Raw genomic sequence first — 19368 nt, 5'->3', positions numbered from 1 at the left:
CACACATGGTACGTATTTTGTCTAGTTTGCAACAAATGTTGCCATTCAGGGAGTTTGATGACTTCGTAGCCTACATTCTCCACATTTTTCTCACGTCTTTCCATTGGTATTTTATTCCTTGTAGATATAGGCCTTCAGTGCACGCACACACATGTCTGAACCTCATTCAAACGAATAATTTTGTCATTTCAAAACTGAAAAGGTAAGCATTTGAGTTGAGTTGGCTGCGCGTCTGTGTTTAATGCGCGCTCTCGCTCTTCGAGGACATCGGTTGTAAACCTGCTAGGAGAGGAGGAGGGAGAGAGAGGGCAGGAGAGGAGTGGGCTAGTCACTCATTGTTACGGCCTCGAGGAGCGGCGAAGACCCCTACACGTGAATTATCTTCCCGACAGAAAGGTAAAATCGTCTTATTTTATTATATACTTCTGTCACTCCACTAGATATTTTCTGTCACAGAATTGCGGACACATGTATTGCCAACACGGCTGGATCGTAGTAACGTTAAACCATCGGGATACGCCTGGAGAGATTCAGTTTAGGTAGACTAGTCTACATACGGTCAGTATCAGTTGAGATGAAGTAGCCCAACCGTCATCTTTTGTTCCGCGTTCATAAAATGTTTATTAGTCGGATAAAATGTGTTTATCCATTAGGCGCAGTCGGAGGAGTGACCGGCTGGCTTTGACATATATATACTACTATAGTTTCATGTCATCACTGTTGTGTCTATTTACCGGTAGTTTTGTAACATGGTTCTAAGCATGTAATGCGCGACAATCCTGCCGAAGACGTCAGTAAATGCTATTACGCACAGTCATTTGCTTACAGTGCAAACCACTACCACTATATTCAATTGTGAAATGTCACGTATTGTTTGAAATGTTTCGGGTTGTTTTACGTGTCATATTTGAAAGTGCATGGTCTGTGGAAAATGGCGTATTTAAAGAGACAATATATAATGCAAATTGCAATAACTTTACAATTATGGTGCCGTTAAGCTACTACAGAAATATAATTGGTGCACTAATTCACTTATTCAATATCCACCCACATACCAGATTATAATCCCCATGAATATGTTATAATGCATAAATTCTCATAATGTGCCTCTTAAAATATTGTGTTAAGAAGCATCATTAATTGTAGTCGCATTTGCAATTGTTTAAATTTTGTAAACATTTATTATCTCCCCTCTCTATTCTCCCCCCAGATCCCTTGACATCTACACTTATTGCAGGGATCCACTCTGATCCTAATCATTGTTCATATTCTGTGTATAGTCACAGCGACCTGGTGAGAAGTGGTCCAACACCCAACGCCAGGACTCATGCTCAGGTGATGGAGCTCCTATGACTCAAGAGGGAGATGGAAACAGCCAGCCTAAGCCATGGCGTCCATCTTGGATTATACCCACACACACAGACTGTCACTCTCTGAGACTAGGAACAGGACCAGTCTCGCCCCTGACTGTCAATTACCTGTACCACGCGTGAGCTCTCTCTCTCTCTTGCGCCAACCTCTGTGAATGAGGGCGATCATTCGGACTGTCCCTGTGCCCAGCCTGGGTCCCTCCTTACCCCTGCCCCTGCCTGCGGGGACCATGGGGCTCCTGTGGGTGCTGTGTGTGTCCATGCTGATGGCTCCAGCAGTGGTGGTAGAAGCCATCCCCATGGAGTCTGCTGCTGGGAGCCACAGCATGTTCACCTGTGAACCTATCACCCTGCGCATGTGTCAGGGGCTGCCCTATAACTCCACCTTCATGCCCAATCTCCTCAACCACTACGACCAGCAGACCGCCGCGCTCGCCATGGAGGTAAACACTGACTCACTATTTTTCATGTCACGCTCTCTCTCTCTTGCTCTCTCTCTCTCTTGCTCTCATTTCCAGGCTGTATCACATCCGGCCGTGATTGGGAGTCCCATAGGGCGGCGCACAATTGGCCCAGCGTCGTCCGGGGTTTGGCCGGGGGTAGGCCACCATTGTAAATACGAATTTGTTCCTAACTGACTTGCCCAGTTAAATAAAGGTTAACAAAATATATAATATGTGTCTGGATGAAGAGACACATACTGTAACTGTACTGTTTTACTGTACTGCCCTTATCTGTGCCAGACTCTATGGTCTGTCTGCCCCATGGACATCGTAACAGTAGCAGACAGTGCTACCATGGATAACTGCATAACCGGTAATGTTGATAATATCAAAGTGGTAGCCTACTTTTAGTCGGCTCCTCTAGCCCAGGGGACTGAGAAGATATTACAAAAACATTATGTGATAAATTAACTTTTAACATTTCTTTTGGGGCCATTTTTAAAACCATCAATTATTAAATGACTCTGTGAAATGAAATGTGCGGTGGTCTAATCTGCTGCAGCAACCTGCTGTTTCTGTTGTGACAGACAAGCCCACAGCAACTAGAGACGATTTCAAGTCATTTCTGCTTTAAAGACTATAAAAACCCATTTTACGTAACAGGCTTTGCTTAGTGGGCTTAACATTTGGCTAGGATCTAGATCCACTCTGCTGAAGTGAAGTGAATTAACAGTCCTGTTCATGATACAATGTTTGATTCCAGCCGCTGCCGGATTAAGCTGCATGTACAGTGCATCATTTACCAATGTTATTGCTCTAATTCCGTTATCTATGGAGCTGTGACACACTCACACATACAGTGCATTCGGAAAGTATTCAGACCCCTTCCCTTGTTCCACATTTTGTTACGTTACAGCCTCATTCTAAAATGGATTATAAAATATATATTCTTCATCAATTTACACACAATACCCCATAATGGCGAAGTGAAAACAGATTTTTAGAAATTGTTGCAAAAGTTTTTCAAATAAAAAAACAGGAATACTTTATTTATATAAGTATTCAGACCCTTTGCTATGAGACTCGAAGTTGAGCTCAGGTGCATCCTGTTTCCATTGATCGTCCTTGACACGTTTCTACAACTTGATTGGAAGCCACCTGGGGTAAATTCAATTGATTGGACATTATTTGGAAAGGCACACAGCTGTCTATGGAAGGTCCCACAGTTGACAGTGCATGTCAGAGCAACAACCAGGCCATGAGGTCAAAGGAATTGTCCGTAGAGCTCCAAGACAGGATTGTGCACAGATCTGGAGAAGGGTACCATTTATTTTTCTTCAGCATTGAAGGTCCCCAAGAACACAGTGGCCTACATCATTCCTAAATGGAAGAAGTTTGGAACCACCAAGACTCCTCCTAGAGCTGGCTGCCTGGACAAACTGAGCAATCGGGGAGAAGGGCCTTGGTCAGGGAGGTGACCAAGAACTCGATGGTCACTGACAGAGCTCCAGAGTTCTTCTGTGGAGATTGGAGATCCTTCCAGAAGGACAACCATCTCTGTAGCACTCCACCAATCAGGCCTTTATGGTAGAGTGGCCAGACGGAAGCCACTCCTCAGTAAAAGGCACATGACACCCCGGTTGGAGTTTGCCAAAAGGCACCTAAAGATTCTCAGACAATGAAAAACAAGATTCTCTGGTCTGATGAAACCAAGATTGATGGCGCCAGGAAACCTGGCACCATCCCTACAGTGAAGGCAGTATCATGCTGTGGGAATGTTTTTCAGCGGCAAGGACTGCGAGACTAGTCAGGATCAAGGGAACGATGAATGGAGCAAAGTGATGAGAGATCCTTGGTGAAAACCTGCTCCAGAGCGCTCAGGATCTCAGACTGGGGCGAAGGTTCACCTTCCAACAGGACAACAACCTTAAGCACACAGCCAAGACAATGCAGGAGTGGCTTAGTGACAAGTCTCTGAATGTCCATGAGTGGCCCAGCCAGAGCCCGGACTTGAACCCGATCGCACATCTCTGGAGAGACCTGAAAATAGCTGTGCAGCGACGCTCCCCATCCAACCTGACAGAACTTGAGAGGATCTGCAAAGAAGAATGGGAGAAACTCCCCAAATCAAATTGTATTTGTCACATGCGCCGAATACAACAGGTGTAGACCTTACCGTGAAATGCGTACTTACAAGCGCATAACCAACAATGCAGTTCAAGAAATAGAGTTAAGAAAATATTGGCTAAATAAACAAAAGTATAAAATGTAATAAAAAGTAAATAGTCCGTGTCGCCATTTGATTAATTGTTTAGCAGTCTTCTGGCTTGGGGCTAGAAGCTGTTAAGGAGCCTTTTGGACCCATACTTGGCTCTCCAGTACCTCTTGCCGTGCAGTAGCAGAGAGAACAGTTTATGACTTGGGTGACTGGAGTCTTTGACCATTTTTTGGGCCTTCCTCTGACACTGCCTAGTATAAAGGTCCTGGATGGCAGGAAGCTTGGCTCCAGTGATGTATTGGACCGTACACACTACCCTCTGTAGCGTCTTACGGTCGGATGCCGAGCAATTGCCATACCAGGTGGTGATGCAACCGGTCAAGATGCTCTCGATGCTGCAGCTGTAGAATTTTCGAAGGATCTGGTGACCCATGCCAAATCTTTTCAGTCTCCCGAGGGGGAAAAGGTGTTGTTGATCCCTCTTCACGCCTGTCTTGGTGTGTTTTGGACCATGATAGTTTGTTGGTGATGTGGACACCAAGGAACTTGAAACTCCCGACCCGCTCTACCACAGCCCCGTCGATGTTAATGGGGGCCTGTTCGTCCCTCCTTTTCCTTTAGTCCATGATCAGCTCCTTTGTCTTGCTCACTACAGGTGTGCCAAGCTTGTAGCGTCATACCCAAGAAGACTCGAGGCTGTACATTTGCAGACATTTCTTAAAACCTGTTTTTGCTTTGTCATCATGGGGTATTGTGTGAAGATTGATGAGCGATTAAAAAAAATAAAAAAATTTTTTTAGAATAAGGCTATAACGTAACAAAATGTGGAAAATGTGAAGTGATCTGAATACTTTCCGAATGCACTGTACACACACCCAGAGCTGGCGGCTATAATGCACGAATGTGTCCTTGCCTTTGACTGTTGAGTGATCCTCTTTACATGCTTGATTGTTGGCATTTGAACTCAATCAGAGAGCAGCTGCATTGCCTCGTTAGGTTAATCTAGTGGCATGTATATCTATCTATGTAGATTCATCTATCCAGTACTTAGCAGGTTGCTTCCTTGCCTTTCCATCCCCCCCATCCATCCATCTGATCCATCCACCCAATGCTCCATGCCACCCAACCCCACTCTCCAACACTACCCACCTCTCTCTGCCCTGCCCTGCCCACTCAGAGGGGCGATGGAGGGAATGATACTGAATGTTGAGCCCTGTCCGCCCACTTGTTCCTATTCTACTAGTAGTGGACTGAGATGGAGGAGGCAGAGAGGGAGAGAGAGAGGGAGAGTAAGAGAGAGAGGAGGAGAGGGAGAGAGAGCGAGCGAGCGAGAGAGCAAGGGATATGTGGGAGTTATGTAAGTAACCTCTGCTCTGAATGTGCCCTGGCCTCGGGAGATAGAGGCACTACATCCCATCTGCACTAAGTGAACCCAGCTTATCACATTCCCATGCCATTCCCTGTAGCATTCCCAAAATATTCCTGAGATCCCGACCTCAGTTGAAGGGGTTTAGTCAGTTGCGGGTCATAACCCAAAGTAGTTATCATTATTTGGCTGTAAAATGACTAGCATAAATACACAAAAACGACCCTAGATGTGAACCAGTTAGCAGTGTTAGCTTGACTTACTACTATATTATAAACCAGGTGAATGTATCTTACACTTGTTTAGTTTGAATGTGCACTAGACTAAGGCTTTTGGTTGGAGACAACAGTTCAGTTTGATTAGACATGCTTTCACCAGCATGTCTCTGTTAGCGCATTCAAAAGCTAGTTTGATGTTTGGAAAACACATGAATCCCAATAGACGAGGAAGACTGCAGCTCCAACACGCCTCTCTATGTCCATGTTGTCTCTTTATACTAGCCTTGGCATGGCCGACCGGTCCATGGGAGAATACCAGAGCCTTTAAGAAGAGAAAAAGCCAAATGAGGATTGACAGTTGATTTGAAAGGGAATTAGGTCCACCCAATAGCCATGATAATGATGATGAATGGCTTGTAGCGTGGAGAAATTGTGACTTGGATGAGAACCAATGGCTTCCTTTCATCCCTGTCTGGAGAGAAAACCCTCAGAGGTGGTGTGCTTTTTAAAAATCTTCATGTCTTTTCCTTCTAAGTGAGGTCGGGGCTGGGAATTTTGTAGCATTACTGGCTAGCCCTTGTCTCTAGAGTAAAAAAACGCTCAGTATCTACATCCCCCCCCCCCCAAACCCCAACCCTCATTTAATCATCCTCCAGTATAGTGTTTTTCAGTTTGGTTTCTGTTTTTTGGCTCTGTGGTAGCTGACCATTTGGTGCACAAATTACACCTCTCAAAATAAGCTCCCAGTCAGTCAGTCAGTCGTTGGGGATTGTTGTGGCTGTGACTGACCTCAGTATAACCCCACTGCTGAAGTAGGACAGCAGCCTGAAGACTGCGAATCGGCTATTTCTGTGCCATCCTCTGTGCTTGCTAAGAGAGGGAGCTTCGGTGGTACATCTGTATGGAGTGATATTAGTGCCACCAGAAATTTCATATGAATTTACTTATTTCAGATTCAATTTCTGATGGGACTAGTATCACTCCATAGATCTGACTGGCATGGGTAGAAAGAGAAAGGAGATAGATAGATAAATATACTATATATACAAAAGTATGTGGACACCCCTTCAAATGAGTGGATTCAGCTATTTCAGCCACACCTGTTTTTTTTTTTTTTTTTTTTTTACCTTTATTTAACTAGGCAAGTCAGTTAAGAACAAATTCTTATTTTCAATGACGGCCTAGGAACAGTGGGTTAACTGCCTGTTCAGGGGCAGAACGACAGATTTGTACCTTGTCAGCTCGGGGATTTGAACTTGCAACCTTCCGGTTACTAGTCCAACGCTCTAACCACTAGGCTACCCTGCCGCCCCGTTGCCACACCTGTTGTTGACAGGTGTATAAAATCGAGCACACCGCCATGCAATCTCCATAGACAAACATTGGCAGTAGAACGGCCTTACTGAAGAGCTCAGTGTCTTTCAATGTGGCACCGTCATAGGATACCACCTTTCCAGCAACTGTTCGTCGGGGGTTTCATGAAATGGGTTTCCATAGCCAAGCAGCCGCACACAAGCCTAAGATCACCATGCACAATGCCAAGCGACAGCTGGAGTGGTGTGAAGCTCACTGCCATTGGACTCTTGAGCACTGGAAACACGTTCTCTGGATTGATGAATCACGCTTCACCATCTGACAGTCCGATGGATGAATCTGGGTTGGGCGGATGCCAGGAGAACGCTACCTGCCCCAATGCATAGTGCCAACTGTAAAGTTTGGTGGAGGAGGAATAATGGTCTGGGGCTGTTTTTCATGGTACGGGCTAGGCCCCATAGTTCCAGTGAACGGAAATCTAAAAGCTACAGCATAGTGACATTCTAGGCGATTCTGTGTTTCCAACTTTGTGGCAACAGTGTGGGGAAGGCCCTTTCTTGTTTCAGCATGACAATGCCCCCATGCACAAAGCGAGGTCTTGCCTTTTACCAATAGATTATTGAATCTATTGGTACAGTATGGCTGACTAAATGTAATATTTCTGAAACAATAATGAACAAATAATAGTTGAATTATTATAATGAATTCTTCCCCCATTTTATGCCTTCTGTCAGTGTTTGACATACATTTGTAACCTCTACAGATAAGGTTTACGGTTGTATATAAAACAGAAACTCCATCCGTCCGCTGTGAATTCATATTAAAGGCTGACTGTGGTCTCTGATGATTGTCAGACAGACGTGCACAGTATGCAGATAACATATGGCTAGTAGCTAGTGAGGGATGTACGATACATGTTATGGTCTGATAAACCCAGCTCACTCTGACCCAAACCCACAATAGACCTCTGTTTTATTCAATGTCAAACATGCTGTTTATAAGCTCCGGACTGAATGGAATCTCTCTCTTTCTTTCTTTCTTTCGCTCTCTCTCTCTCTCTCCCTCTTTCTCTTTGTCTTTCTCTCTCTTTCTTCCCCTCTCTCTCTCCACAACAACTGGTGTGTGTGGTTAATAAACAGTAATGTGAATAACACGTCCGGCTAGCTGAAGGAGGAGGTGGCCCATCCTTCTCTCCCTTTCTCTCCTCTGCCATATCTCAGTCTTTTGTCCTTCGCTCCCTCCCCTTCCCCCATGCGAGGTACACTGCACGGTTGCCTGGGAAACGGGTCCCAATTGTGTCGTTAACAAAGGAGCAAGCTTTCTGTGGCTCTCAGGAGGTGGTCCCCGCTCGCCGCCCTCTGACCCCTGCTGAACACACCACGGCCCCATCCTCAAACTAGTCCCTCCGTCCGTTGGTGCATCAGCCGTCGCCATGGCAGTCAGGGTAGAAATGCAGAGAATTGAGCAGAGAGGGGGAAAGGAAGGAAGGAGCAGAGAGGGGAAGAGGGGAAAGCGGGAGTGGATTGATGGAGGGATAGATGGGAATGGAAGATATATTCAGTAAATTGTAAGAACTTCTTCCAGGTATTTAAAAATAGTGTATCACTCAGATCAGTTGTCTGTGTAGATATAGTACATTGTTGATTGATCTGTCATTATCTGTCATCATTCTCTTATCAGTGATTTAATTTGAGTCAAAAATAAGCTTTACCGGACCGGTCATGAAATAGATATATGAAAATAAGAAAAATATCTCACACACACAATCCTCAAAGTAGCAATTTGTTTTTTAATTGACGTATTTTTGAGGGCAGCCTTTTCCAGATGACTTCATCTAATTTGACCACTTTTTGGGAGATCCAACATCTCTTAACTAGCCCCATAAATACATAATCACATTACAGCCAGTTGAAATTGCATTATCATACTTATCCTCAGGGCTAGAACAGCATTTGACAGAATTGTATGTATTACACGCTTGAGCCACTTACATAGTAACAGTGGAGTGAGGGGGCTCGGGGGCTTTGGGGCAAAAGCAGACCAATATCTGGCGCACACACACAACACACAACACACACAGCCAACCTCTGGCAGACACACAGCAGCTGTTTCTAATGTGACTAAGTTACCATAATCCACTGTTCTGTTCCAGAGCACACATGACAAGACGTCTTACATCTGTTTGGGCTGCCATGTGGATAAAAATAGACATACACACACACACACTAGGGTTGAATGGCGGAACCGGTTACCGGGATTTACCGCCACAAACCACTCCCTTTTCCCGGGAAAAATAACTGCTAGAAACCAGTAAATTATAATAAATTATGTATATGAACAGCGGGGCGTGAAATGGAACGGTTAAATGATATGCGACGTCTAAATCGGGCTTCTCTACGGCCTCTGCATGATGAATCATCAACACTCAGGGTGGAGACAGACAGCCCATCTCAGTATGGAGCACAGCTCACAATGCATGTAGACCTATCATCTCATCACGGTAACTTTTATTCTTGTAACAGGTAGGCTTACATTTGCTGCAGCATAGTCAGTAATATAAAGAGTGAATGTGCGTCTAATTTACCCATCGCCATCTGGCTTTCGGGGGTCACCTTCTTTTTTTAATTGTAAAAATAATTGTTTTTATATTGCAGCTGCAGAGCTTTAACTCGAATACCGTTGCTTTAAATCAGTGTGCACACACTCTCTCACAGTCTTTCTCTCTCTCCATCAACTCCATTCAAATTGCATCCAAAATAGGTCATCCTGATCTAGATTAATATATAGCCCTATGTACAGATGTTGTAGCCTACCTCTTTCAGGTAATACATTCAATGCAGTATTAGTCTTATATTCAGCTAATTAATGATGGGTTATGCATAATAAGCTTCTAACATAGCCTCTGTCTCTTGCGCAATGCGCACGCACCTGTGATCCGCTGGCCTCTCTCCTTAAAAAATGCTCCTTAGCTCTTGGAGTCCCATGCAAGAAAAGCTAGACCACATTTCTGTTATCATTTCTTCTACCAATAGACTATTCGACGAGGGACGAAAGCCCTTTGTTTGCTGAATGTTAAATACAGCAGCCCAATAGAACTCACCGGTAGTTTGAAAGAAGAGCTCGATGGTGGTAGGCTACAGCAGTTATTTATTCGGACCCATAACCCTTCAATCTTCACGAAGAGAAGTGAAAGCCTTCTGCATCTAATTCTAGTCCTATATTATTGAAGGATGTCATTACATTTCTGAAGATAAGGACAACAAAACGTATTTCCTTTAACTGTTGAACGTGAGGAAGGAATGAAGCAACAATAGAGCGGGAAAGAGGAGGTAGGCTAATAACAATAGGGGAAATATTATGGAAGGTATATGCTCCAGCCTACTAATTATACAAATAGGCCCTATTATATTTCAAAATGAAAGTCAAATTCGCTAGCCTATACTTGTAACTTTGTAGGCCGCATGTGCTGCACCAGAATCACATGTTCTCTCCCTGCTTTATCATGGTTTGAACGCATTATTCCAGTCCATATAATACAGTATAATGTAACACAGTACAGTAATGCAGTTCACACTCAAAAATATTAGCCTACTGGAGCTAGTTTCATTTACTTACCCAAGAGAGCAAATACCTAGCTACATCTATGGGCTTTTCTGTTTTTCTGTTGTGAAAAATGTGCAGTAGCCTATATCATATATGTATTGGATAAAAGCACAATCATTTGGTCTTTTTGGGGCTTGGGCTCATAAAATGTCTTTAATGTAGGGCTCATAAAATGTCTTTAATGTAGGGCTCATAAAATGTCTTTAATGTATGGTTCATCAGGCTCAGGTAGCATCAGACTTTAATTTTGTTTTATCAAAGTTCTAATCAAATCCAGACATAAACTTATTTATATGAATTATAATGCTTTTGAACGACACTTCCGGTTTTGGCGGGAAATACCGGGTTACCCGGGAGAAACGTGATTTATTCTCAGGATGGAACATCTGTAAAATACCGGGAAAATATTCAACCCTAACATGCACGCACACACACACGCACGCACGCTGTACCATACATTCATCTCGTACTAGAGCACACATCTGCCTTGGAAGTGCGGAGGCAGAGAGCAGAAGAAAGGGAAACCCCAGATGCATATCCACTTGAAGTTAAATCATCTCTGTCCTCTCTGTGTGTGTAATACACCATGTAATACACCACGACAGGGCTCTGATGAGGTAATGCATGTCACCGGACTGGAGGCTGGCGAAGGCTAGGGAAGGGTGCCACCCCATTTGATTCTATACAGATCAGATCAACGTGGATGTGTTTGCCTGCCTGTTTGATCTCAAAGATTTGATTAGGAAGATGGTGCCAGGTGTGTCATAAGATCTTGGTTTAATCAAAAGGAATGCTCGAGGGTTGGGGTAACAGACATTTACAGATTGGTTGCTATGGAGGAAGTTCTTCCCCATAGAGATCCTATAATACACTCTATTTAATTCGGTGTTTCTTCCCATCTTACCATCGCCTCAAGCAAGACTGTTTTGGGCCTTGTGTCTGCAGACGGTCCATTTATTCAGAACTGATTGCTTTGACTGGTTGAATGATCTGTTTTTGACAGGTGCGGAAGGGAACCAATCTACTAAAATACACATAAACAAGAAAAAGCCCTGTACAGATGCAGTAGTAAGTCATCAAACCTACACAAAATAAAAAATATTTTCCCTGGTGATGATGAGGATGCGTGGCATTTGCTCTGCCGTGCTGTCCTGTACAGCTATAGACTCAAATACTGTATGTGTGGATATATATATACTTTTTTACTGCATTCAATATTTGGTCCAGAGGATGTCAGTCATCTCAGACGTCTGTCTGAGCCCTATGTTCCAACAGTCACTGAAGTGTCTGATAAAACCGCACATCAACGTCACCTCCTTTATGTTATGGTCAATTGAAAATCTGAAGGCAGAAATATTGTGTTTGATATGTACAAAGCATTTACAAAAGCTGTCTGGATGTGGATGTGATGTAGGTTCTTTGTGTGGGAATCGGCAAGCCTAACAGCCGTCCTAATCCCTTTAAATACAGGCAGGCGTCTGGGAGACAGCCCAGACTGAACACTGGTGTCAGAAATGGAATTCTGTCTACATTTCTACATTAGAATTACGATGAATGAATGGTGTAATATGTAGGCTAAGCTATGGTGATGGATGGATGTGTGTGTGTGTGTGTGTGTGTGTGTGTGTGTGTGTGTGTGTGTGTGTGTGTGTGTGTGTGTGTGTGTGTGTGTGTGTGTGTGTGTGTGTGTGTGTGTGTGTGTGTGTGTGTGTGTGTGTGTGTGTGTGTGTGTGTGTGTGTGTGTGTGTGTGTGGTATTGAATATAATAGTAATGCTGTGTATTCCTCTGTCTTGGAGACTGAATATAGGTTAAGTTAATATACAATATGTAACTTTTTGGGTGACCCGACCAAATATAAATGTAGATGTGTGTGTGTGTGTGTGTGTGTGTGTGTGTGTGTGTGTGTGTGTGTGTGTGTGTGTGTGTGTGTGTGTGTGTGTGTGTGTGTGTGTGTGTGTGTGTGTGTGTGTGTGTGTGTGTGTGTGTGTGTGTGTGTGTGTGTGTGGTATTGAATATAATAGTACTGCTGTGTATTCCTCTGTCTTGGAGACTGAATATAGGTTAAGTTAATATACAATATGTAACTTTTTGGGTGACCCGACCAAATATAAATTTAGTTATAGATCTTTCATTCATTCTATGTGCGCTATTTCTATACTTCCCATTTTTAAGTTTTGTTTGTGTGTCTTTTACTTTCAGTTTTGTACTTCAAAATTCAAAAGGCACTCGCACATCTGAGCTATCTTTTTTGCAGGTGCATGGCAACAGTTGAACAAGATGAAGGAAAACGGAAACCGCACACAGCTCTTGATAGTATCACTGAACTTTAATAAGCTTACGTATCGGCCTCACGGCCTTCGTCAGAGTTTTTGTGAATTTCTTAAAATAAGCACACGTATGTACACCTAGCAGTACATTTTAATGACCTAAAGCTTGACATTTCTACCTTTAGATTTTGTGGCATAGAGAAAGTTAAGATACCAGACAGGGGAAGTGATATTAATAATACTCTGAGTAAAAGAGAATGTTTTGGGATTTTCACCCTCCAGACATTATTTCCTAAAGGACTTAAAGATGAAATGCCTATGTATTTTATGTTGTGAATTTGAACATGAATTATGTCCCTATTTAAGATTACTCTGCTGTTCTTCGTACGATGTACCAAATGATTCATGGAAACTTGCTATGGCCCCATTGTGGTTTTACAGACGTGTTTAATACGTCTTATTTACACACTTTATTTGAATATTTATGAAATGCATAGTGTTACATTTGGTAGCACTTATTTGTTTTTCCTTCGCCTCTAACCCCTTTCGATGCGTGGAACGGATGTGGGTGGGGCTAGGTCTACATAAGGGTGCTAATTTTAAGAAATTCCCAAAAGCTCTGACGAAGCCTGTGAGGCCGATACGTAAGCTTGTTAAAGACCAGTGATAGTATCAAGAGCAGTGTGCGGTTTCCTTTTTCCTTCACCACTTTCAGGTTTGTGCACCAGCTTCAAACAGCTGAAAATACAATATTTTTGGTTATGGAAAAGATATTTCACAGCGGTTTAGATGGTACAATGATTCTTTACACCATGACTGCTTGTTTTGTTTACATAAACTGGAATTAGGCGCACTATTATAATGTTAGCAACCAGGAAATGGTAGAGCAATTTCTACATAGTGCATATTTAATATAGGTTAAAGGTGCACTATGCAGAAATCGCTCCACAATTTACTGGTTGCTAAAATTTGAATAGTTCGCCCAATTTCAGTTTATGTGACAAAACAAGCAATGTATGGTGTAGAGAATCATTGTACCATCTAAACCACTGTGAAATATATTTTCAATAACCCAAAATATTGTATTTTCAGCTGTTTGAAGCTGGTGTACAAACCGAAAGTAAATGACGCAAAACAAAAACTTAAGAAAAGGGAAGCATAGAAAGATCGCGCATAGAACAGATCTACTGCTTCTTAGACTAGCAGATCTTTAAATCACCTTAGAATGACAGATCTATAACTCACCTTTCTAAGTGAATTTGGTCAGGTCGCCTAAAAAGTTACATATTGCAGCTTTAAGTTAATGTAGGTCAAATGAATATAGGTTAAGTTAATACAGGTTACGCTAATATAGGTTATGTTTAGTCACGAAACGTCCCATTGACCCGTTATTTAATAATCAGATTTCTCATAACCCAACACGACACGGCAGTCTCTTATACACTCCTTGTCCTTATACATTACATGACCAAAAGTATGTAGACACCAGCTCGTCGAACATCTCATTCCAGTATCATGGCATTAATATGGAGTTGGTACCCACTTTGCTGCTATAACAGACTCCACTCTTCTGGGAAGGCTTTCCACCAGATGTTGGAACATTGCTGCGGGGACTTGCTTCCATTCAGCCTCAAGAGCATTCGTGAGGTCGGGCACTGATGTTGAGCGATTAGGCCTGGCTCGCAGTCAGTGTTCCAATTCATCCCAAAGGTTTTCGATGGGGATGAGGTCAGGGCTCTGTGCAGAAATTTGATGAACTGACTTGTTGGAAAGGTGGCATCCTATGATGGTGGCACGTTGAAAGTCACTGAGCTCTTCTGTAAGGCCATTCTACTGCCAATGTTTGTCTATGGAGATTGCATGGCGGTGTGCCGATTGTATACACCTGTCAGCAACGTGTGTGGCTGAAATAGCCGAATCCACTAATTTGAAGGGGTGTCCACACACTTTTATATATATAGTGTATATTTAATACATATCCACTGAAGAAAAACCCTGTTCTGTTCCACTATTACTCCCTATTAATGAAATTCCATTTAGCTCATCTTCCCATTTTGTCTGCTTGGGTCCCTGTCTTGTCCCCCTCCCCCACTCCCCCTCTCCCTGTCACAGTCACAAAGGCTGGCCCCAGCATGAGCAGGATGCGTCTAGCTTGGCCCTGGGTGGGGCTAGGGGCCGGTGGGGACCCTTTCTTCACTCCCCCTGGGGATTTGCATACTAAAGCCATGCCTCACAGCTGCTAGCTAGCTACCGTTCTCTCCCTGAATGCATATTGGCAGAGAGGTGTGTGTGTGTGCGTGTGTGTGTGTGTGTGTGTGTGTGTGTGTGTGTGTGTGTGTGTGTGTGTGTGTGTGTGTGTGTGGGTGTGGGTGTGGGTGTGTGTGCGCGTGCGTGCGTGCGTGCGAGCGTGCGTGCGTGCGTAACAGCGTCGCCCTCCCCCAAACACAAAGGACTCTCCAGAGTCCCTGTCTGTGCCGGGTATCTGATGAACGGGGGGGGGGGGGGGGGTTGGGTTGGGTTACCAAGCCTGTTCTACTCCTCCTCTCTCGCCGCCTTCCTTCTCCTCCCTCTGTCTTATTGTGCCAGGTTGGGGGGAGAAAGGGGGAGGAGGGGAGGAGGATTATGAGGATAGGGGACGGAGTTGTGTTTTTTGAGTCAGCTCCAAACTATGTCAGACAAAGTGATTCTGTCTGTTTGTGCTCTCATTTTGGCTTCACATGAATAATGCCCTGCTTTAGAAGACTGTTCTGTTGTCTGTGTGTGTGTGTGTCTCTTTAATGCTGAGGGGTTGAGCGTTTGACAGGCTCTGTGGTAGATGCACAGCGTGCTTGACATACGGTGTGTGCGAGTGTCTCTGTGTGTATGATTGTATATGACATGAGACGTATGACGTGTGTGAAACACAGACACACTCCATAACCCCCGCCCTCTCATACTCAGCTGTGACTATACGCCTCCTGACAGTCTTGTGGTTTCGTCTCCCCTCCGCAGCCCTTCCACCCCATGGTGAACCTGCAGTGTTCGTCAGAACTCAGGATGTTCCTGTGTGCCCTCTACACTCCGGTGTGTACAGAGTACGGACGCATGACACTGCCCTGCCGACGGCTGTGCCTGAGAGCCAAGGGAGACTGTTACAAACTCATGGACATGTTCGGTGTCACCTGGCCAGAAGAGATGGATTGTAACAGGTTAGTAGTCTACTGTACTGTAGGGTACACTTTTACACACATGGGGCACATATATATATTTTTGGTATCATTCCTTTTACCATTAATTTATCAGGAAATACCTGGTCATTCTGTACCATAGCATCAATAAGAATGACATGGCAAAATAGTAATTACACAACGGTAACACGTGATATCCTAGCAAATACACGGTCAAAACTGTGGAAACAGTATTGTAAAATACTACCTTTGTGTCTTTCTGTAGTTTAAATATAATGTGTCTGACATAAGCTGTTTCCTTTCCGTCCCCCAGGTTCCCAGACTGTGACGAGTCATACCCCCGTCCTGTAGACCTGCTGTCCAGGTCAGACTCCACAGAGTCGCCCATCTCCGTCCAGCGCGACTATGGCTTCTGGTGCCCCCGCGAGCTCAAGATCGACCCCGACCTGGGCTACACCTTCCTGGGTGTGAGGGACTGCTCGCCCCCCTGTCCCAACATGTACTTTCAGCGGGACGAGCTGGTCTTCGCCCGCTACTTCATCGGCGTGGTGTCTATCGTATGTCTCTCTGCAACCCTCTTCACCTTCCTCACCTTCCTCATCGACGTGTCCAGGTTCCGCTACCCGGAGCGGCCAATCATCTTCTACGCCGTGTGTTACATGATGGTGTCCCTGGTCTTCTTCCTGGGCTTCCTATTGGAGGACCGGGTGGCGTGCAACGCGGCGAGCCCCGGGCGCTTCCGGGCGTCCACCGTCACCCAGGGCTCCCATAACAAGGTGACCCATCGGCCGCATAGTGATTGATTGATAACTGATTGTTTAATTAACTGATTGATTGTTTGATTTACCATTTTCTCTGTGACATTCAGGACTATTATATCATATATTTTTTTTGTTGGTACGATATTTTCAATGTTCTTGGATTTTCAATGTCTTCAGTCTTTTTAAAAACTTGTTCTCTTCTCCTTCTCTCCTCTCCCCTCCTCCAGGTGTGCACTCTGCTGTTCATGGTGCTCTACTTCTTCACCATGGCTGGCAGTGTGTGGTGGGTCATCCTCACCATCACCTGGTTCCTGGCTGCCGTGCCTAAGTGGGGCAGCGAGGCCATTGAGAAGAAGGCCCTGATCTTCCATGCCTGTGCCTGGGGCCTGCCCGGCTGTCTGACTGTCACTCTGCTGGCCATGAACAAGATCGAAGGGGATAGTGTTAGCGGGGTGTGTTTTGTGGGGCTGTATGACCGCACAGCGCTGAGATGGTTCCTGCTGGTTCCGCTGGGCCTGGATGTACTGGTGAGAGGACTGGAATGAGTCACAGTGGGATACGGCATGTATAACAAATGGCAGCCTATTCCCTATATAGGGAATAGGGCGGCATTTGGGATGCAACCTAGGTGATTCAGTAAAGTCTTTGTAGGATGTCCTTTGTGGGTATGTGTGCGCAAAGTTTACGTGTGCACATGCACAAAGTTCAGTAAACGTGTTGACACTGTTTGCCTGAATGGAACTGAAGGGAATTATTGTAATTGTTAGCTACCCAACCAATATACCATGTTTACTTACTGGTCTTCTTATACATTTACATTTACATTTAAGTCATTTAGCAGACGCTCTTATCCAGAGCGACTTACAAATTGGAAAGTTCATACATATTCATCCTGGTCCCCCCGTGGGAATTGAACCCACAACCCTGGCGTTGCAAGCGCCATGCTCTACCAACTGAGCCACACGGGACCTTATGACATCATCTTTTGTCCAATCCTTCCATATCAACTCTGTCTGATTCTAGGTGGGGGTGGCGTTGCTGCTCGCGGGCATCCTGGCGTTGAACCGCGTCCGTATGGAGATCCCTCTGGAGAAGGAGAACCAAGACAAGCTGGTGAAGTTTATGATCCGTATCGGGGTGTTCTCTGTGCTCTACCTGGTCCCTCTGCTGACGGTCATAGCCTGCTACCTGTATGAGAACAGCTATAGGACTGTCTGGGAGACTACCTGGGTACAGGAGCGCTGCAGAGAGTACCACATCCCCTGTCCATACCAGGTGAGATCCATACTCTAAGCAGTACACCACATCCCCTATCCATACCAGGTGAGATCCATACTCTAACCAGTACACCACATCCCCTGTCCATACCAGGTGAAATCCATACTCTAACCACTACACCACATCCCCTGTCCATACCAGGTGAGATCCATACTCTAACCAGTACACCACATCCCCTGTCCATACCAGGTGAAATCCATACTCTAACCAGTACACCACATCCCCTGTCCATACCAGGTAAGATCCATACTCTAACCAGTACACCACATCCCCTGTCCATACCAGGTAAGATCCATACTCTAACCAGTACACCACATCCCCTGTCCATACCAGGTGAGATCCATACTCTAACCAGTACACCACATCCCCTGTCCATACCAGGTGAGATCCATACTCTAACCAGTACACCACATCCCCTGTCCATACCAGGTGAGATTATGGCTGCTGCGGTGACCGTATTACTGCCACACTGGCAGTCATAAGTCATGACCGCAGTAAAATTCCATTTGACCGTTGAATCACGGTATTCTCCTCTTATGCACTCAGGACATGCATTGGTAGTACCCTAAGGACCATCAGGTCCTAATGGCCTGGTACTCAGGGCTCTATTGTCCCTCGAACCACCCGTACAGCAATGCAAATCAAATTGAAAATCACATCAAACACTTCTCCTCAAAACAGTATCATGCTTTTAAAACTCACCTCACTGTGATGATCAATGTGAAGAAAGAAGTTCAACAACAGGTTAAAGCTGAGTTTAAAATATGGTAGTTGTGGATGTTGTTTCAAAGTCTAACACAATGAAATGGACAGCGCTTTCTAAGGGGATGATTCATTCAAAAGATAGATGAAGCGAAAACAGGGTTTTAGACATTTTTGCAAACGTATACAAAATAAAAAAACAGAAATACCTTATTTACATACAGTACCAGTCAAAAGTTTGGACACACCTACTCATTCCAGGGTTTTTCTTTATTTTTAAGATTTTATATATTGTAGAATAATAGTGAAGACATCAAAGCTATGAAATAACACATATGGAATACAAAGTGTTAAACAAATCAAAATATATTTTCTATTTGAGATTTTTCAAAGTGCCACCCTTTGCCTTGATGACAGCTTGCACACTCTTGGCATTCTCTCAACCAGCTTCATGAGGTAGTCACCTGGAATTTCAATTAACAGGTGTGCCTTGATAAAAGTTAATTTGTGGAATTTCTTTCCTTCTTAATGCGTTTGAGCCAATCAGTTGTGTTGTGAGAAGGTAGGGGTGGTATACAGAAGATAACCCTATTTGGTAAAAGACCAAGTTCATATTATGGCAAGAACAGCTCAAATAAGCAAAGAGAAATGACAGTCCAT

General features: G+C 44.3%; 1 protein-coding gene across 2 annotated transcripts in view; it reads left to right on the top strand.

The window, feature by feature from the left end:
* The first annotated feature begins 286 nt into the window (after window positions 1-286).
* The window catches only part of LOC129817245 (frizzled-3-like), a 31113-nt gene continuing 12031 nt past the window's right edge, over window positions 287-19368 (top strand). Inside the window, exons 1-6 of one of the 2 annotated variants that reach the window (XM_055872294.1) lie at window positions 287-396; window positions 1211-1813; window positions 15792-15988; window positions 16281-16743; window positions 16956-17255; window positions 17752-18003. In XM_055872294.1, coding sequence (XP_055728269.1) covers window positions 1526-1813; window positions 15792-15988; window positions 16281-16743; window positions 16956-17255; window positions 17752-18003 — 1500 coding nt within the window. In that variant the 5' untranslated portion in view covers window positions 287-396; window positions 1211-1525. The remainder of the gene's footprint in view (window positions 397-1210; window positions 1814-15791; window positions 15989-16280; window positions 16744-16955; window positions 17256-17751; window positions 18004-19368) is intronic. The other variant, XM_055872295.1, reaches the window with a different exon arrangement.

The sequence above is a fragment of the Salvelinus fontinalis genome, chromosome 20 (assembly GCF_029448725.1).
Source record: "Salvelinus fontinalis isolate EN_2023a chromosome 20, ASM2944872v1, whole genome shotgun sequence".
In the NCBI taxonomy this organism is placed as follows: Eukaryota; Metazoa; Chordata; class Actinopteri; order Salmoniformes; family Salmonidae; genus Salvelinus; species Salvelinus fontinalis.
Note: the sequence above shows the minus strand (reverse complement) of the source record. Positions and strands in the feature narration are given on the sequence as shown.